The sequence below is a fragment of the Ambystoma mexicanum genome, chromosome 13, assembly GCF_040938575.1.
Source record: "Ambystoma mexicanum isolate Mex_15411 chromosome 13, UKY_AmexF1_1, whole genome shotgun sequence".
Taxonomy (NCBI): domain Eukaryota; kingdom Metazoa; phylum Chordata; class Amphibia; order Caudata; family Ambystomatidae; genus Ambystoma; species Ambystoma mexicanum.
In genome coordinates this window covers 406724324-406746022 of record NC_090938.1, presented here as the reverse complement: position 1 = coordinate 406746022, position 21699 = coordinate 406724324, and the positions used below count along the sequence as shown (strand labels likewise).

General features: G+C 45.0%; 1 protein-coding gene across 2 annotated transcripts in view; it reads left to right on the top strand.

Annotated features, from left to right (window-relative positions):
* DCAF11 (DDB1 and CUL4 associated factor 11) overlaps nucleotides 1–21699 on the top strand; it is a 631260-nt gene that overhangs the window by 421207 nt on the left and 188354 nt on the right. For both annotated transcript variants that reach the window (XM_069634008.1, XM_069634009.1), the window contains exon 10: nucleotides 5683–5868. In XM_069634008.1, coding sequence (XP_069490109.1) covers nucleotides 5683–5868 — 186 coding nt within the window. The remainder of the gene's footprint in view (nucleotides 1–5682; nucleotides 5869–21699) is intronic.

The window sequence follows — 21699 nt, the reverse complement described above, 5'->3', positions numbered from 1 at the left end:
CTGTTTCTGGAGTCAACAGCAATCTGACTCAACTTTCAAGTAATTTGTGTAGAATATTCCTTCAGATGCAACTATACAAAATATGTATTTGTTAAAGTTCAACTTAAAACACATTGATTATTATTATGTATACTATTAGCTTTTGATACAACCTGGCTTGTAGGCTTCTTTGTCAATATTGACGATCTTTTACAAGCAATTTTGTTGTTGTTGATGTTACATCTTTATTATTACAATTACTATGGGCGGAGCCTGCAACTTCAACAACATACTATTCTACTGCAACCTGTCTGAGGGATGAGGCATGTGAAGTGATAATTTATTGATTTATACTAAAAGTTATTGACAATATCTTTTTTTACATTTAAGATAACTTTTTTTTAATCATTTGCAATACTATCAGCAAATTGCAAAGCACTAGATCAACAACCTTGATGTATTTATTGCGGAAACACATGCAACAATGAAGGTAAACCTTCAGAAAAAAGTACTTTGTCACTGAATAACATAGTCCGTTTCAAATAACATTACAACGCATCAAAGGGGCCACAATTTAATCAATGTGTTGGAGGATGATCTCACACCAACTCCCTGTGACATCTCTGAAGGTTATTGGGTACAGTTTTCAAATATCTTTTTAAAATGTTACATGTACACAGTGTTTGACTTTGTCAATACTATTTTACAAATGTTTATCAGACGATATCTTTTTACATAGTTTAACTGATATTGTAAGGTCGATGATCATTAAATCAACTTTCTCAAGATGTACTTTGTGCGATCAAAGATTTTAACATTAAATTGTTTAACAATTTAATTAATGTTCTTGAAATTTGTTATGTACAAGGAATGTACGACTAAAGCGGTCGAAAATGAAGCAACACCATGGATAAGAGGTAAACATGAAATATTGTAAAATATCAGCTATCCATTTTAACTGTGATATAATTAATGTTTTATTGGTTTCCATAGTGACATTGTGTTATGTATATATGATTCTTTAAGTGGAAGAGCACATTTCAAAATGTATGTACAATTTCTAAATGCTGTTTTTCAGCTTGGTCTGGTGGTCGTCAAATCCAATTTGACTGTTTCAAAGAGAATTTGTAAAACACGGGTAAACAAAAAATGTTTTTAGTCATTTCATTGATATTACATTTTCATGTTGTAATTCATATATTCTGTATGTGTGCTATAAATTAAGCAGGTTTTTTTTCTCTTCGATTAGAGGCTTAGGAAGAAGAGGAGCATAAAGACTCAGACAACTTCACAAACTAATGATGTTGCTTGCTAAACCATTGTCACTTGGGAGCAGCTACATTTTGAGGCTCACCATGGTCCTTGCAAGATTCTTTGTCGTGATGCAGATGTCCAGTGGCCAGAATTTGAATTGAATGCCAGCCGTGACCCATGGAAAGTAACCCTGGATCATTTTTACAGCACACGTCTCCCAGAAGAAACAACAACACAGAAGATGTTTCAGAATTGCTTGCAAAACCACTCACACAATCCACACCCTCTAAAAAAAATGCTATCTAAGAAGCAGCCAATGTTCCATGTTTCCCCAATACATGTAGACAAATCGAAAATATCACACACAGAAATAACGGAAGCATCTTTGCTACTGATTGACGATTTTGCTTGTGTTGTGGATTTCACTCTTCCTAGTGTTGAGGACTTTTCCAACGCCATGGAATCGCAAGCCACTGTACTTCTGGACTATTAGCTATTAAAGAAACCAAAATGCATTGTATTTGCCTGCGGCCTGATTGAGATGATGAAAATGATTAAATGTGATCATAACTTGCGTAGGAGGATTTGTGGGGAGCCATTGGTGAAGTTCACGGGTAGCTGTGTACACCACCATAACTCATTTTTGTGGACTGCTTAACCCATACTTGGAAAAGTGCCTGCTGGAAATGTGCTTTGTTCATCTGCTTTGTTTAGCGGATCAACACGCTTAATAGCGAAGGGGTTTCATAAGAGCAGACCCTGGATTCAAACCTGTGTTGGTCTGCGGCGGCTTGCTTCCAAGACGAGCACGCTGCCATTAAGCTATACTACCCATGCCATTCCTTTAAAAAACCCAGTAATACAAATATCAGTAGGATTTCTAGTTCCACGCTATTAGCCAGTCATGGAGACTCAAACAGTTGTCAATGGACAATGCTCTCGCTGGGAAAAGGCTCTGTTTTGCTGGTGATGGGCAGTGTGACAGTCAAGGTTTTTCTGCTACATACTGCACTTGCCACTTCCAGGTCATGTAAACCAAAACAATTGTGAGTTCAGTTGTGCAAGTATCTGAATGTACATCTTCTGTTGCCATGGAAAAATATGGTTTCATTAAATCCATTCAACTTCTGCAATCCAGAGGAATGCAAATAGACCTGATAGCCACAGACAGGCACATTTCAATAGCCAAGGCCATGCAACAGCAGTTCCCAGACATAAAGCATCAGTATGATGTCTGGCACGTTGCAAAAATCAATTTCGAAAAAAGAAATTACAGCTGCTGGGAAAAAGGCTACAGAAAACATTTTACATTGGTCACAGTCTATCAGCAACCATCATTGGTCTTGATCATAAACTTGTGATGGATCTGTAGATATTCTGCTTGAAAAATGGCGTTCATTGATTTGATGCACCATTGTTCTAACAGTAAAACGTCCTTTCATCGCGGGACGTTTTTTCGCTGGGTTTTTGACCGCAAATTTTTTAAAGCAAAAAAAACATCAAATTGTTTGGGGGGGGTTAGAACAGAAAAATAATTATATATATATATATATATATATATATATATATATATCGATATATATATATATATATATATATATATATATTGAGTGTTTTGGAATAGATAAAAAAAAGAAATGGTTTGGGGGGAAACGCCCCCTCCCCCCACCACCCAAACGACAAAAAATAAATTAGATTGTTTTTTTTGTAAATTCGTGGGGAAAAACCCTCCAAAAAACACCCCGCAATGAAATGACATGGAACCGTTCTAACATACATTCTTGGAAAGAAAAATCATTGAGCAAGGAGCAAGAGCGTAAGAAAAGGTGGTTGTTCCAGGCTCCCCTCCTTAGACAGTACTTGAGAAGATTGTGTACAACAAAATGTTTTCACGAGATGAGGGGACTCAGAGTTCTGCCACACTGGAGATTTGGAGGTGTTCCATAATGTTTGCCAAGTACAGGCCTAAAAAGTTGCATTTTTGCATACACGGTATGGAGGCCAGAGCAAGACTAGCTGTACTAGCACACAGCGAGAACGTTGTAAGGGAACAAGCCAAAACTGTGGGACTTTTTGGGATGCCTCATTACAACAAGGAGTTTACGAAAAGAAAGCAAACAGTGGGTGGCAAAGCCAATCTTCCAGCAGATGGATTATGAATTTGTGAAAGATCTAACATTGAATGTGCTGGCCATTGCAAACGCATGAAATTTATCCAGAATTTGTTTCCAGGGCCGGTCAATGCCATGGAACATTGCAAAAGAGTTTTGCCCTCCCGAACTTGAACTTGTTGAAAGGTCGACTTCAAGATTCAAATAAAGTGTGGCTCTCTTCACAATGTTTAACAAAGCCAGTTCCAAGCTTTTGCACAGTGTTAGGAAACAGTTTTCATTGAACATTAAATGGAATAGTATGTCACTTGAGATGTAATTGTTAAATAATGTATTTTTTTTATTACTGTTTATGAAGAAATGTCACTAGATGGGCCTTACAATTACTATTTCTGATTTTTGTATTTATTAATATGAATATAATTGAATTATATTATAAAAATAAATGACTGGTGAGCTTAAAACCAACAGTTACCAGGAGCTACTTTTGGCTCCCCAGGCCAATTAATGTAACACTATAAAACTAGCTCCCAGTTCCCTAGTGGTAGCTCCTGGTGACCAGTTACTGCTGGATACCCAGGCACAGCTTGTAATTCCTGCTTATCCAATTCTAATTTCGAGTCCTGTTTGTAATTAGCTCACAATAGTTGAAGAATCTAAGAAGAACATTGGAGCAGCAGACATACAGAAACTCAATGTCTCCAGAGCTCTGGTCCTCTCCTGGTGGGACTGCTGCAACAGCCTCTTCCTCTATCTGCCTAGATCCCCCATTCACCCCCTTCAACTAATCCAGAATAGGACTGTGAGGCGTATCCTTGGCCTCAAGCACAGGGAGCGCATCTTTCAAGCACAAAAATGAAATATCTCCACTGGCTCTTGGTGGCTGCGAGGATCAAGTTCAAGACCCTGTGCATCATCCACAAGGCTTTCTGGCCACTACGTACAACTCTTTCCCTAAATACCTCCCTCTTACAGACATTTGGCCATCTAGCTGCAATTCTCTGCAGATCAGATGCTATTCCAAGCAGAGTGTGGGGCAGATCTCTTTCCTCTGCAGGAGCATCCCTCTGTAATGGCCGCCCTGTCCCCCTCAGGCTTCTGCCTGATCTCCTTAAGTTCTGTAGGATTCTCAAGACCCACCTTATCTCTTTTTCATCCCCCCTGACCCCCCTGCTAATGCCCCCTTCTGTCGCATTGACTGGCTGCCTGGTCCCGTCTGAGCTCTAGAGGGTACCAGGCCCTCCTTGCCCAGTATACCCCAGCACCGTCTCCCCCCCCCTCCCATCCTCCACACCCTGCACTTGCCTTTCTGGGCCCCTTCCCCCCCACTGAGCCTGGTTCACTCCGTCTGCGCTCTTCGCTTGTGGTCCTCACCCCCTGCTTTGCATGGCACTTGTCCACCTGGCCTCTCCTTAGCACTTGCCTAGCACAATTGGCCCTCTTCTACACCCCCGCCACATTTGTATGCCTCCTCTTGCTCTGCACCTCCCTCCAACCCTAGCATTCAGCCATCCACATGGGGTTGTACAAAAACTGCCTTAAGAGGCATTTTGAACGACTTGTTAGGGTAGTGGGAGAAGTGTCAAGTAACGCATGGGCAGAGTTTCTTCTACATAGTCAAAGTAATGACTAGAGGGGACATGCTGTAGAGTAAAACCGATTCTTGCATGGCCTAATTCACCTATTGGTCAAATTTCATGTTTATGTAATGCATGCTGAACGTAGATTGGGTAGGCTGAACACTATATAAAGTAATGGTATGCCCAATAACTGGACAACATTGTCTGCATTGTATTGTTTTCAATATGATATTTAATAGTTGGACAAAAAAATCAAACAATCCAGCAAAATCTGGGAAGGGCCATCACATCCGGTAAAAAGAGGTCTTTCTACATACCAATATTTCCCTTGGTTCACACATTGAACAATTGTGGTGTAAAAATCTGAATATTTGCAATCAAGCGTGTCGAGGATAAGGCCTTCAAAGGAGTTCCTAGTAGCTTACCCAGCCAGCACAATGATCTTTTAACATGTCAGTTACCTTGCAAATATAAATAAAGTGTTCACTTGGTCTTCGTGAGACGGGGGCATTCTTCATCACTATAATTAAGGAATTTGAGGATCAGAGGAAACTGTTTTGTTTGGTTTATAACTGTAAAAAGTTTTCATAAGACTGTATCCTTTGTACCTTTCCCCAAAATCTACCTACTTTACTTTGCATCTCGATATCATCCTCATTCTTTCTTGCACTCACCCGTGTCCCATTATTATATCAGTTTTTCTTTGTGCTCTACTGCTTTCTTCTCTATTTGTAACTCGCCATCCTCTTTTCGGACAGATTGAGTCGCATGAGGATGATGTTAATGCGGTGGCCTTCGCTGATTCCAGCTCCAACATTCTGTTCTCTGGTGGGGATGATGCACTACTGAAGGTCTGGGACAGACGCACAATGCGCGAGGATGACCCTCAGCCTGTGGGGGTCCTCGCTGGACACCAAGATGGGATTACTTTCATTGACAGCAAGGTATGCATAGGGCAGGTGGCCAGATAAACCATATCAATTTTGGTTATTTCCTCTCCATTTATAATGCACTGATTTTGCCTCCTTCCTCATAACACCATACCTCCTTGCTCAGTCTTCCTTCTGATCAACTCTCACTTCTCGCTTCACTCCTCCTCTGGCTATTGTTCGGTGATCATTTGGCTGTTTCTCCTTTGTTTTCCCTCTTCTGTGTGCTCTTTTCCACACTCTTCATCATACTACTGTCTTCCTCCTTTTTACAATTACCAATTAATTCTGTTTTGCATCCGTATTTGGGTTATATATTATATAGCGCATATCTAGCTAGGAAGCAACAGAGCGCTGTACATATCATTGAGGGTAACAGATGAGGTAAGATGTGGTGGTTGCAGTATGTGCTACGGGATGTTTTGGCAATGTTGGTTGAATGTGATGTGGGAATTCAAGAAGACTAGGTGCCTCCTAGGTATACACTGAAGAGAGTATTCCCCAGAGTTTCTTCCTGAACTGCAAGAGCGTTGGCACTTTGATTTTTCTACTGGCATACTGTGCCAGTAGGTTCGAGGCATAGCAAAAGAGAAGGCCTATTACCGGGTTTTTAACTTGCATGCCGGTTTCATCTCAAGCCCATCGATGACCTGAGTACTTAACAAGTGTGACCCATTCGAGTTCATTTTTCTGGTAAATTGGCAGGTGTGCAAGCACCGATGGCCTTATAGTTGGTGTAGGCGCTCTTAATCTGTTGCCATTGTAGCTCCCTTAGGATGCTGGGGTTAGAGGGGGCATTTTGTTTTATTCCTGGTTTCTTGTTATGAGTTGTGCCATGGTGTATTAGGAGGTGTAACGAATAGCAGAATTTGGTCACTTCTCCTGGGTGGGGGGGTTTGGGGGGCTTTTTCTGTCAGGCTAGGCAGGTGAGCTGGCTCCACACTCCCTAGGGGTAGAGGCAAACGGGACTTACCCGGTAGAGACTCCCACTCTGGGGACAAGGACTCCCATTCAGATGGGGGGGGGGAACTCTCTATGCCACATAATATCACACCTACAACTACCTTTACTGAAAGAAAATATGAAGAACAAACTAGGATGTTATTGTCAGTCCAATCCTTTAATTATGCTTACAAAGATGAACTTGTATTGTACTGAGACGAAGAAACTCATGGGAAAAAGAGTATGAAGCAGAAAGAAAGGAAGGGATTTGATGCTGTGCTGGGGAAGTCCCACCGCAGCATAATAAGGGAGGCGGAGACATCGAGCGAGAGAAACCCTGCAAGTTTCAAGACAGCTCACTGGGGTGTACTGACTGCAGAAACACGGGACGTGCAGCATTCGATGCAGCAGGGAAGCCTGAGTGAAATCTCAGACGCACAGCGTCGGAGAGGAGAGACCTGTAGAAGTGAACCAAATGCAAGGCATCCTGTCCCTGAGAGAAGAGTACTGTGAGAAACCTGAGGATATTCTTGTTTCCACTACCTTAGGATTTTCGCTACAGGTGGCCAAGGAAAGGCCATTGTTCTTGGATCCCGACCCTGGGGTTGGACGGTGGACAAGTGAGGGAGGATCACCCGGGTGGAGAATACTTGGGGATTGGAAGTGGGGTGTCTTTGAGCGAGATGCAGTATTCCCCACCTCCCTTACAGGGAGAAACCTTTATTCCAGAGGCGGTAATAGGGTATTGCTATTCATGTCACATTGACCAGAAAAAGGTTAGGAGATGTTCTCAATTCAGACGTACTAGGACAAATGCCAAAAGGGCTAAATATGAGGGGAAGAGGGTCTGTGGGGACTGGGAGTAAGATGCCCTTGGGAGTGACATGGTAAACCCCGCACCCCCCCATCTCCCGCCTTCCCCTAATAATGACCAAACCAACCCATCCACGTCTTCATGGGGTATCACAAACCAACTCCCCAGAATTCTTCTTTCATGTCTATAAAAAGCACTGAGATGTGGAAGGGGCAACTAATAGCAGTGAGGACTAGTTGCTTTCCACACTTAGGTACTGGGACGAAGAAGAGTCCTGCTTAGAGCAGTAGTGGTCAGGCATGTCCCCTTAATGATGGTCAGGCAGGGCTAATTGTGAACCCACACCTGCAGCCTGTTAAAGAGCTGCCAGTATATACAAATTCTCCCCAAATGAGTGTAAGAGAGGGAATTGTTACAGGAGCAGTGGCAGTGAATTTGCAGCACCAGAGAGGCCAAGAAGAACAGCAAGGAGCTTTCGAATGGATTGTGTCCTCCCACGTATTCCTCATCTTCGATATATCCTTACCTACAGCTTTGCTGCTTTTGAAAACATTTTCTCTCCACCAGACGGCGCTCCACTCGAGGCTGCGGCGTCGATGTCCCTCGGTGACATCCGTTGAGCACCAAAGTAATCCGCTGTATAAATGCCACGAGCGCGCCTGTTGGCCTTAGTTCAGTTTTTCCGTTCGCTTCGGATAGAGAAAACGGCGCTTCAGTTCGTGAAAAGATCATCTTCATCAAATCCTTCCACGCCGAAGACTGGATTAAAAAAATGCCAGAAATGTGAGAGGAAGATGTCGCTGACTGACCCCCATCGAAATTGCCTCTGGTGCCTCCGTTCCGACCACCGTATAGACAAGTGCGGTTCCTGTCAGTCGGTGACCCATAAAGCATTAAAGGAACAGAGAGGTAAACTGGCAGTGGGGGAGGAGTCCTCAAAGTTTTTTTCGAGGGGGGAAAAAGAGGGTCGGCCGAGTCTTCTTTAAAACATCACAAACCCAAAAAGTCTAGGTCGAGGAGTAGATCCAGGAAGTCCTCTTCTTCTTCCTCAAAAAAGGCAAAGGAAAGACGAAGCCAGTCTCCCTCTTCCTCAACGTCGTCTGAGGAAGTTATCACATGTCCGTCTAAACATGATTCCTCAAGAAAGTAGGAAGCCTTCAGAACATCTATGCTAAAGATTTTTGAGAATGCAGCCCAGACCCCCTCAAGGTCTAGCGAAGGCCATGCCCCTGCTCATACAAAAAGTGACAGGGGAAGATCTAAGGCAAGAAAATCAGACGAGAAATCGTCAAGTGTGTCGTCCAGGGAATCTTCCCTGACGCCTCATAAAAAACGCCTACCAGTGCAAAAATCGGGGGTAGTACTCGATAGAATGGCGTCTAATACTCATCTACCATCAAAATCCTAGTCTAAGATTTCCACGAAGCCTCCATCGAAGACGATCGAGCACAGGTTGTTGACGAACCATTCCAAAAAGGTTATGTCGCGTGCACAGCTGACGGTATCGAAGGCTCCTTCGACGGTGTTAACAATTCCTTCAAAAGTATCAAAGGTTATCTCGACGGTATCAAAGGCTATGCCTATAACATTGATGCCCTTGTCGACGTCTTCTTTAATTCCTGTCGCAAAATCGACATCTGTGTCGAAATCTATGCCACCTGATAAATTAGTTCACCCTGAAAGTAGGCAGGATTTCTTTATAACCATGTCCTCTATGAGGGAGGTTCATCAGAAGAAGATGTTTCACCTGCGGGAGTAAAATTTGGAACAAAACAGGTTCCGGACGAGTTGATTGACCCTCAATCTAAAATGGCAGACTTCTGAGTGCTTGCAGTCAGCAAGTGGTCTGGACACATCCCCAGAATATGAATTTGAAAAGCCTGACCCGGCTGAGCATGCTGATTCAGGATATAGAAAGTTAATGGACAGGGTAACTGAATTTATAGGGTGGAGCTGAAAATCACCTATTTATCAGGAGGATGATATGACTGAGATCCTTTCGGAGGCACCTCAAAAAGATTCCTTTTCACTTAGCTCTACAAAGGAAGGTGAACACTGCATGGGAAAACCCTGAGTCTACTCAGACAGTAAATAAAAAATAAGTTTCAAAATACAGGCCCTGTTCTTCAGATCCTGAATATTTGAGTAAACACCCATCACCCGAGAGTCTTGTAGTTCAAGCAGCTACTTTTACTAGGAATGCAGCATATCCTACAATTCCCCCAGATAGGGATGATAAGAAGATCGATGTATGGTCACGAAAGATTTTTTCGTCACCGAGCATGGCATTAAAATCCACAAATGTAGCCTGCACCCTTGCAAGATTTACATACACCCTGTGGGACTGTATGACAGCGGCAGCTGAACACATCCCTGAAGGTGAATAACGGGAAGGTTTCTTGTCCATAGTGAGGGATGGAAAGGAGGCTTTGCGGGAATGCCTTCAATCAGGTTTGGACACGGCTCACAGTAGCAGTAGGTCCATGGCATCTAGTACGGTGCTGTGTAGATTTGCGTGGCTGAGGAAGTCGGGTTTTGCACCGGATGTGCAGGCAAGGAGACTTCTTAATATGCTATATGCTTAACAGCTCGAGGTTGTTCAGCAGCAAGGCGGATGAAAGTTTGGAGAAGCTGCAGACCTCCAAAGCGGCAGCAAAATCACTCAGTGCCGCTATACGACAACCTCAACAATGCCCCTACACAGCTCATCTGGCGTCATCGACGCCTTTGTCGAAGGGCCCTTAGACGCATAAATCTGTTACATCGACGCCGTCTTCGACGCCACTGTTGAATCTGATAAGACAGACCTACAACTGTCACTACATCTCAGACAGTAGAGGTTCTGCTTTAGAAATGGGTTTTATACCATATCCTAGATCTGACTATTTTAGAGCCTTGTTCTCTATATATGAGGAAGGGGCGGATTCCGACCATGAGACCCTTTGGTTTACAAAGGACTACAACACCCATGCCAGAGGAATTAATCTCTGAAGAGAACAGGTTAAAAGACCTCCAGGACTCTCTACATGAGGCAAGTGGTTTAGATACTTCTCCAGAAGTAATGTTTGCTAACCCAGACCCTGGGGAGCATGCTGAGACCCCTTATAGGGCTCTGATGACCAGGATAGTTGAATTCATGGGGTGGTCTACACCTACACCTTCTTTTCAACAGGATGACCTTACTGATATTTTAGATACAGGTCCTCAGGAGGATCCTGTAGTTCCCTTTCATACTGCCCTGCAGAGAAAAATCTCTGCAAATTGGGAAACTCCTGAAGTTATCCCGGCAGTGAACAAGAAACTTTCCACTAAATACAGGGTATCTCCTTCAGATCCAGAATATTTGAGCAAGCATCTAACTCCAGAGAGTTTAGTTGTACAGGCAGCAACTTCATCAAATAGTAGGTCTGCATACCCTACTATTCCACAGGACAGGGATGATAAAAGATTGGATGCCATGTTAAAGAAGGTCTTTTCGGATGTAGCATGGCGCTTAAATCTATTCAAGCAACTTGCCCGCTAGCAAGATTCAGCCATACACTTTGGGAGTGTGCTTCATCTGCGGGTGACTGCCTCCCGGAAGGAGAGGAAATGGAAGCATTCTTAAACATCATCAGGGATGGAAAGGATGCAATGTGCGAATCCCTTCAAACCGGCATTGATTCTGCTGACAGTATCAGCAGGGCCATGGCGGCAAGTACCACAATCCGCAGATTTGCGTAGTTGCGGAAGTCTGGTTTTGCTCCAGATGTACAAGCTAGACTTTTGAACATGTCCTTTGATAGCATTTCATTATTTGGTAAGAAGGCTGATGACAGCCTGGAGAGATTACAAACATCCAAGACAGCGGCGCAATCTCTTGGGGCTGCAATCCGGCAGACTCCGAATCGCCCCTCAGGAGCTTCCTGGAGGGGTAGGGCCTTTCGCTTTTACTCCGCATTCGGAAAAGGCAGAGGACAGCCAGCTCAAAGGGGCCAGAAACGATGCACCCGTGGTGGACGGGGAAAAGGTACAAAAGCCTGCGCAACAGGTGCCACTTTACCCTCAGCATCTGCGTCAGCCGCTTCAAAACCCCTCTGAGGTCTCCCCTCACAAGACACCAGTAGGGGGCAGGTTAACTCAACATCTGGCAGAATGGCAGGCTATTACATCAGATGCTTGGGCATTGTAGACAGTTGCCCAAGGTTACTGCCTGCCCTTCCTACACACCCCTCAGTCATCCACCGGGGAACAACTCTTTGAAGTTTCCAGATCTGCTCCTTATGCAGGAGATTATAGACCTGCTAGAGAAGGGTGCCATAGAGCCGGTACCCGTAGCGGAGAGGAACAAGGGTTGGTATTCCCCCTACTTCCTAGTTCCAAAGAAGGACGGAGGACTGAGACCCATCTTGGACTTGCGAGAATTGAACAAATTCCTCAGGAAAGACAAGTTCAAGATGGTAACTCTTTCTCAGATCCTCCAGGCCCTCCAACTTCAGGAATGGTTGGTATCTCTAGACCTTCAGGATGCTTATTTCCATGTGCCAATCCATCTCAAACACAGGAAATACCTGAGGTTTGCAATTGGCAACTCTCACTATCAATTTCAAATTCTGCCATTTGGGCTGACCTCCGCCCGACGGTCTTCACCAAGCAAATGTCGGTAGTGGCGGAAAGTCTAAGGAGGGAAGGTATCCATGTCTACCCCTACCTGGACGATTGGTTGATCAGAGCAGTATCTTCGGAACAAGCTCAGATCCAGCTAGATTATGTCTGCCACTTCCTTCACAAGCTGGGCTTCTCCCTCAACTTAAAGAAGTCACAGATGATACCATCACAGAGACTCCAGTTCATTGGAGCGGTCCTGCACACTTCCCTGGGGAAAGCCTCGCTTCTACAGGTGAGGGCTCAAGACATTCTGCAGATGGTCAACAAGTTTCAAAATGCCCAACTTCTTCCAGACTTCGACTTTTCTTTTTGAGGTTGCTAGGCCTCATGGCATCCTGCATCTTCCTAGTGCCAGAGGCTCGCCTGAGAATGAGATCCCTCCAGTGGGCACTAAGAACCATATGGTCGCAATTCTCAAGAAGAATGTCAGATCTTCTTCAAGTCCCGGACAGAATGGCGCGAGACCGTCAGTGGTGGGCCTGTCGGGAGAACATTTTGAAAGGAGAACAGTTTTGGCAACCATGGCCGGAGATAACAGTAGTCACAGATGCCTCACTCACAGGGCCCCCGTGGAGCCCATGCCAAGGTCTTGACCATCAGCGGTCGTTGGTCTCCATCGGAGTCCAGACTACATATCAACCTGTTGGAGCTGAGAGCAATCAGACTAGCGCTGAAAGCTTTTTTGCCATCAGTACAGGGGAAAAATGTCCTGATAATGACGGACAACACAGTGGCCATGCACTACCTCAACAAAAGAGGATATGTAGGGTCACTGCCACTGTGCAGAGAGGCAATGCAGCTCTGGTTTTGGGCAATTCAAGAAGGAATCTCTCTATCGGCAGTTCACCTAGCTGGATAGTAACACTTGACGGTGGACACTCTGAGCAGGCAGAGCAGTCTCCCACGAGTGGGAGCTAGCTCAGGAAGTCCTTCAAGAGATTTTCACCCTTTGGGGAACCCCTCAAGTGGATCTATTCGCCACCAGCATCAACCGGAAGTGCGATCAGTTTTGTTCAAGGGAATTTTCGCCCGAGAGGAGCTCTAGGGGACGCGTTCGTAGTAGACTCGGAGTTTCCACTTCTGTACGCTTTTCCTCCAGTCCCTGTCATTCCTCAAATGATCAGGAGGTTGAGAAGATTCCAGAAAACTATGATCCCGATTGCCCTGGATTGGGCCAGGAGAACGTAGTACCCGGACCTTCTGGACATGTGCATCTGCCCTCCAATTCGTCTTCCGCAAAGGGAGGATCTTCTCTCGCAGAAGGGAGGTCAGGTTCTCCATACAGACATCAGAACCCTCAACCTTCACGCTTGGTTTCTGAAAGGTTGAGATACAAAGATTGGGATCTCCTGGATGACGTCATGGAGGTGTTGCTTTCAGCTAGAAGGCCAGCAAAAAAGACTTATACCGCTGCCGTTGGAACAAATTCTGCAGCTGGTGTAGAGAAAGAATATCGAACCCTTCTCATGCAATACACCAATGGTGTTATCTTTCTTAGTCTACTTAGCACACTCAGGTCTTGAAGTTGCTACGATCAAGGGTTACCTCGCAGCACTGTCAATCTTTAAGCGCACTGCGGAAGAGCAGTCATATTTCAAATTACCCCTGGTAATCCAATTCCTGAAAGGGTTAACTAATGTTTTTCCCCCAAAGCCTTTTCAAGTTCCATTGTGGGACCTAAATCTAGTCTTATATTTTCTGATGGGTACTCCTTTTGAACCACTCCATTCTTGTTCATTAAGGTTTCTCACTCTTAAAACAGTATTCTTAGTGGCTTTAACATCTGCCAGAAGAGTTAGCGAATTACAAGCTCTATCTTGCAAACCTCCTCATACATCCTTTCATAAAGACAAGGTTGTTTTACAAGTGAAGCCTAATTATCTCCCAACGGTGGTCTCTGAATTCCACATTACGGAGAAAATTACTTTACCTTCATTCTATCCTCCTCCCCACCCAGGGAAAGAGGAAGAGAGGTTACATATGCTGGATCCAAGGCATGCCTTGAGTTTTTATATCAGCAGACTTGCTAGGATAAGGCAAGCAGACCAACTGTTTGTAGGATATGCAGGATTCAAATTAGGATTGCCAATCACGAAACAAACCATTTCAAGAGGGATTATTTTAACCATTCTAGAATGCTACAAATTGACAGGGAAAGAACCACCTCAACATTTTAGGGCTCATTCAACCAGAGGTATCGCAGCCTCTTCGGCTCTCCAAAGAGGGGTTCCGATTCGAGACATTTGTGCGGCTGCCACATGGTCGTCCACACATACCCTTACAAGATTTTACAGCCTGGATTCCTCCTCTAGCCAGGAGACAAGATTTGGGAAAGCGGTGTTAAATTCTGTACATTCTGAAAGGGAAATATTCCAATTTTTCTCCCACCTCGTCTTTACATCACTGATATGGGAGTCTATCAAAGATAAGGAATACGTCGGAGGACACAATCCCTTCGAAGAACAAGTTACTTCTTACCTTGTAACGTTATTTCGATGGGATGTTACTCTGACTTATTCCTTATCGCCCCTCCCATCCATCCCGCAGTAAAACTTCCCTTTTAGTTGCAGCTTACGCTCCTTCAAGGTCAATAACCAATGAATGCACTGCTAATTTTAAGCTTCAAAATGGAACTGAGCAACGGATGCTGCGCGAGTCTATTTATACGCACAATGACGTCGGCGCCGATACAGCGGCTGTCGAGGGACACCAACTCGAGGGACGTCGACGCGCAGCGCCCTCTCCTGAAAATATTTCCGAGGCCAGCAAGCTGGAATGGATAACATCAAAGATGAATACGTCAGAGGAACATCCTATCGAAAGAACGTTCCAAGGTAAGAAGTAACTTGTTCTTCTAGTGGCAATTACATCAGCCCGCAGGGTGAGTGAGTTGCAGGCACTTTCTAGCGGGCCTCCTCACACAGTCTTTTACAAAGATAAAGTTGTTCTTAAGGTCAAACCCTCTTTTTTGCCAAAAATTGTCTCAGATTTTCACCTGTCACAAAAAAAAAACACTGCCCGCTTTTTACCCCCCACCCCCTCACGCAAGTAAGGAGGAGGAAAGGCTACATAGATTAGCCCCTAGGAGGGCTCTTAGTTTCTATATTTCAAGATTGGCAAGATTACGTCAGTGTGACCAACTCTTTGTGGGATACACTGGACGTAAATTAGGGCTGGCAGTGACTAAGCAAACATTTTCTAGATGGATAATTTCGGCTATAACAGAATGTTATAGATTGGCTGGGAAAGATCCTCCTGATGGGCTGAGGGCTCATTCAACCAGGGGCATGGCGACTTCAATAGCACTTCAAAGGGGTTTCCCAGTGCAAGATATTTGCGCAGCAGCCACCTGGTCATCAATGCACACATTTATAAAACACTATGCTATGGATTCAACTTCTTCACAGGGAGGTCTCTTTGCTAAATCAGTACTTAATTCTGTACATGATTGATATCTCTGTACTCCCTCCTCCAATACAAAACTGCTTTGGGAGTCTATCTAAGATGAGGAATACGTGGGAGGACACAATCCATTTGAAGAACAAGTTATTTACCAACTGTAACGTTCTTTCGATTGTATGTTCCTCCCACATATTCCTCATCGACCCTCGCAGCCTACCCCACAGTACAGTTTACGTGGTTTACACTCTAAGTTCCTTTAAGGCTTGGGTCAAAAGAGGCATCCCGTTACCTACAATCCATTGGCTACAATATATGAAAAAACAGAACTGAGGCCAACGGGTGCGCTCGAGGCATTAATACAGCTGATGATGTCGGCACTCAATGCCACCGAGGGACATCGACGCTGCAGCCACAAGTGGAGCGCCCTCTGGTGGAGAGAAAAATGTTACTGAAGCCGCAAAGCTGAAGGTAAGGGTATATCTAAGATGAGGAATACATTGGAAGAACATCCAATCGAAAGAACGTTACAGTTGGTAAGTAACTTGTTAATCTGTGTGCATCACGCTTATGGTTCAGGGATGAGTGGGCCCGGGAGCAGGGGCTCTGTGGAACCAATGGAAGCGTGAAAGGGGAGCTGTGCTGGAAGGCTGCCCCTTTTCCTATTGCTCAAGGTGCTTGTTTTCCTGGGGCCAGAAGCCGACTCAGGAGTGCCTAAGGGGCAGGAGGTGGAGCCCTGAATCAAGGACCCAGAGGCTGACAGATCTGCTCTTCAGGAAGGCGCATCAAAGCAACCGGTGAGTTTCTAGACCAACAGAGACCCGGTATGCAAGTGTTTGATGCTACGCATATGCATATTTTGTATCAAAGTGGTCGAGTGAATGAAAGGCACATTTTTGACGGTCTCTGATTAGAATGCTTATGAACCGATGAACATTAAGACTCGTTAATTTGTAAACGCAGAGTGAATACTTTGTTACATAGTGGTTGCATGCAGAGAAACACGCTGTCCAAGTTTGCGGGGCACATATAAAGGCCAATTATAAAGACATTACAATACATAACAAATTGAACAAGGACAACAAAGTTACTTACCTTGCAACCTTTAGACCTTGCTGAAGTGCCGAATGGAAAAGAATATTTGAACCATAAATCTGCACCATTTTGTATACCGCACTGAAGGAAAATCCTTTCTTATGAAGAAAATAAGAGAAATTAAGCCTTTTTCCATACAACTGAATACACTGTGTGCCAATTCCTAAAGTGAAGGAAACGTACATTACAAGCAACTTTCAAATATGTAATTTCTACAGAACAATGAAGTATTATTACAAAGGGCCCAATAAATAATGAACTATAAAGTAAGTACAACTTTAACCAGGCCAGTGAACTGTGAGAAACCAGAAGGTGTCTGACCCACTAGTCCCCGGGGATCGGTCATCCAAGTGGCCAGGACACAGCCAACGCTTTTGTATCCAGTTCCTCAGGGTGGACCAGTGAGGGAGGATTACCTGGGTGAGGGGTCTTCGGGGAGTGGGGGTGGGACACTGGATAGTGAGACGCGGTATCCCCTTCCCTGTAACACTTTTACCCCATCCTACTAGGTAGGATATTGCAGAAATCGACCCTCTCCACCCTCCTTTTACACCACAAACACTTTTTCACAGACAGCCTGCGATGAGAGAAAACAGACTAACGCCCGAGCCATATACCTGACGTGTCAAAATACAATGGTCCAGCAATGCCAGGCATTTACTGACCATCACACACACCTGGCTTCCATTATACTTCCCTAGACAGATAAAAGGCGGCACACGAGAGCACACTCTGAGTAAGGCACAGCACACGAAGAAACAGCAGTTCCAAGATGGCAGTTTAACACAAGTAGAAAGCGAAACAGAAGGGGATTGCAAGGAGGGAAGTTCCCTTGACCTTTTTGACAAGCTAACGTTACTTTCACAAAGCCTCGATAATAGAAAGTGTAAGACCAGGTTCGGGAATCCTGCATTGTGTGTCGGAGGTACCCGGGGCCCTCCCGAATCTGTAATCAAGGCAGGAGAATTGCCAGCTCATGTGGTACTGTCCTTGGCTCCAACAACAAAGCAGCATCAGGGAGATCAACACAGCCGGTGAGTTTGGGAGACCGATGCAGGACCGGTCTGTGTTGAAGACAAGGTTGCAAGCAGCAACATTGTGTGGCGAGCGCCGAAATGAACATTGTATGAAATGTGTGTGAGAACCAACGCGAGTAAAGTTGAACTGCAGATGAGTGATTGAACTTTGAAACCAAGATGCGATACCTTAGACAGAGTGGTCCAGCACCGCGTGGGTGTTCAATCGAAGGTCTCTGTAATGTATCCAGCTGAGAGTAAGTGAAAGAGTGGCAAAGGATTGTGAATCAAAGTGGTCCTGCAACAGGTCAAGCAAAGTCCTGTGCATAATCGAAAGTCTTCGATGTTGATACAGTAAAGCAAGTTGATGGCAAAATAGATAAATTGGTCCGAGCCCGGCAGAGGGAGACTGATTGAAGATTTTGTGTCAAAGTGGATCTGAGTTTGGCTGACGGGAACAGTAAATCACCTAAGAAAATTGTGTATATGTGAAATACATAAAAGAAAGGAACTTTGTTTGTTGTATCAGGCCCTCTGAAAGAAGAGACCTTGATGAATGGCATAAAGACTTTGGCACAGACGGCCATGATGTAAGTTTTGAACTGCACCCTCATGCTAGAGAAGCCAGAGACTGCTGAGCTAGTGTGTGCTGCCTTGGCCCATGCTGAAAACGTGGGGAAGGGAAGCCAATGACTTGAATATCCTGACATATCATTTCTTGAACACTTTTCTTTTGCATAACATTATTGCCCGCATGTTAGGAAAGATTGCCATGTATGTGTAATGTTCTCTCTGGTTGTGAACCCCCCAACATTTTGCCATTGTCTGAACATTCTTGTATTTGTATTTTATATATTTGTACCGCGCACCAGGCCCAGGGGCATCCGGGCGCAAAAACTTGGTAAGCATGTTTACAATGTTCCATAAATTCTATGGCATATACATCTTGCTTGCTCATCCTATTTACACATTTACATATATTTACAACAAGTACAAAAGCAGTAGAATTTGTAGTTTACAGTAAGGTACAACAGAGATAACGATAAGTGGTTATCATGGGAGCATAAATAAGCAGGTTAAAATAGAACAAGGCGGGTAGTGTGAACGCCGTAGGCAAAGGCTCTCTCAAATTTGGGAGTGAAGCCACGATTTGGTTTTTAATTTGAAGGAGTTGAAGGAAGGCTCAGTCCTAATATCGGAAGGAAGTGAGTTCCATAGCTTGGTGGCCAGAACAGGGAAGCTTGAGCCTCCAGCTTTTTGGAGTTTGAATCTTGGCAAGGATAGGCAGTGTAGCTGGGCCGTTCTTTGGGGACGAGATGAAGTATGCAGAGAGAGGCGGTTGGAAAGGTAGGTGGGGGCCTTGTTAGTCAGGCATTTTTGAGTGAGCGCAAGTGTTTTCAGCGTAATTCTTTGCTTAACAGGAAGCCAGTGGAAGTTGATCCTTGATATTAACGCTGCTCTAGTGGCGTTATTCTGGGTAATTTGCAGTTTGTTCAGGTTAGACTGGCTGGTCCCCAGGTAGAGGGCGCTGCAGTAGTCGATCTTCGCTGTGACAAGCGTTCTAGCAAGGATGATGCTGTTAGGGGTGGTCAGAAAAGGTCTGCAAGCCGCAATAAGTTCGCAGGTATAAACCAACGCTGATCTAACAGCGTTGGTTTGTCTTGACAGGGATAAGGTGGAGTCCAGATAGAAGCCCAAGGTTTTAGTATCCTTGGACACTTTAATGACATTGCCATCGATGGTGAAGGGTTGGTACAGGTGGTCTAGTTTATTAAGCCGTTGAGCGGAGCCTAGGATGAGGAGCTCCGTCTTTTCATTGAGACAGAGATCATGTTGGGCCATCCAAGCCTGGATATATTTCATTCAGAGCCTTGATATCTGTAATGTGATTACCCGTAATGGGGATGAGTATCTGGGTGTCATCCGCATAGTTAGTGTAAGAGACACCCAGATAATCAAGAACATCAAAGAGCGGTTTGGTAAACACATTATAAAGTGTGGGAGACACGCACGAACCTTGTGGGACCCCACAATGAATGGGGGCTGGGTCAGCCGCCGATGAAGGGGAGAAAACCCTCATATGTCTGTTACTTAGAAAGGAGCTGATCCATGTAGTGGCTGAGTCATAAAAGTGGGCAGCGGAACTGAGGTGCTGACACAGGATTTTGTGATTGACCAGATCGAAGGCCGCAGATAGGTCAAGGAGTAGAAGCAAGGCCAATTTCCCTTTATCTTTCAGGACTTCGATTTGATTTTTCAAGTCTAACGGGGCTTTTTCTGTCCCGTGCCTGGGACGCAAACCAGATTGCCTTAGACCCAGGAGGTTGTCGAGTTCTAAGTATTCCTGAATCTGCAGGTAGGCCGCACAATCAAGAATTTTGAGCATGAAGGGGACAGTTGTAATAGGCCTGTAATTTGTAGGTATACTCTGGTCTAATGAAGGTTTTTTTAACAGAGGCATCACCCAAGTGTCCTTCAGATTGTCTGGAACAATACCAGTTTTGAAAGAGGAGTTTATAAATGCCGTTATGAAAGGAGCAGGGTCATGGGCCGATTCCTTGATTATGGAGGCAGGGCAGGAGTCTCCTTGGCAATTTGAAGGTTTAATTCTATTAATGATGCTTTCAACTTATGCAATGGTGAGTGGAGAGAATGCAAACCGTTTAATATTAGGTGCTACTGGCGGAGGAGTCATGATGGGAGAAGGCTGGCGGCTGTCCAGCTTCAATCCGTTCTGTTTATCTTTAATTTTGGATTGGAGGGAGGCAATTTTATTCAGAAGGGCAGACTGGATATTAGTGCACCAGGTGATATTTTTGATACATGTGTCAGGTGGAGTGGCCGGAGATTCCAGTTCCTGCCTTCTAGCCTGACTTTTGCCAGTGGAGCACATCCTTCTGCTGCACTCTGCTGGATTTTTGCTCACTTTTTTATGGGGAAACTGACATACCATTAAAGACAGTCAGTCCTGGGAGACTTTGTTTCCCTTAGTCCTTTCTACTGTTGCAATTTATTTGCAACATTTTACCAGTGCACTAAGTACCTTGCAGTACAGTGCGCTGGGGTCTTCCTTTAATTTTTAAGGCCCTAGAAACCCTCAAAGGATTTTTCGGTAGAAGTACAACAGAGCTGGTGGCAGCTGTTATTTTTCATATATTTCTAACCCTTTCTTGTGGTCCATTTCGCGCTTAGCCCGTTCGGCCCTGGACAGTGGCTTGGCCCCAAAATGGCCATTCCACAAGGCCCTTTGTTCTGTCCTTTGGCCACCTTGTGCAACAACCAGCCATGGACACTATCACCTGCCATGCGCGGGGCGATATTGTCCACTGCTGGTTGTTGCCTGGATTGTAGGAAGCGTTGCCATGGAGACCTGAAGCCGAAACGGGCAGTGTTGGAGCTTGGGAGGGCATACCGAGGGCTGAAGGGACGGTTCTCCTTGCGCAAGGAAGGGAAATGTTAAAGATGGCGCGCTTTAATGAGCGTGGGTGTCGCGGGCAGCTTTAGTCACGGAGCGCCACAGGATAAAACTGAATAAAGTGCTCTGGAATAGGGAGACTTGGTGCCAGTGGTGCAAGGGGCACCCTTTGGGCCTGGGAGCATACTGCTTGCATTCTCAAGGCAGGGCGGGCGGTACTGCTCGCTGACGCAAAGGGGTAGGGCCTGGACCCCTATGTATTCAGCCCTGTCACACGGTGGACCAGATGTGGAGGAAGAGTGTATTTGTCATGACCAGTACCTCCGAGAGACACTGCAACCCATCACTCGGGAATTCACTAGGGACTTTGGGGCATAAAAAGCACCCCGTCCTGATTAAAACCTAGGGAGATCAAGAAAGGGCCACCTAGACCCTGTCCTGGCACCATTGGCACCGGGCTCATGGTTAAGGATTCAGAAGCCTGTTAGACCAAACCAACACAGGCTGCCTGCAGGCCC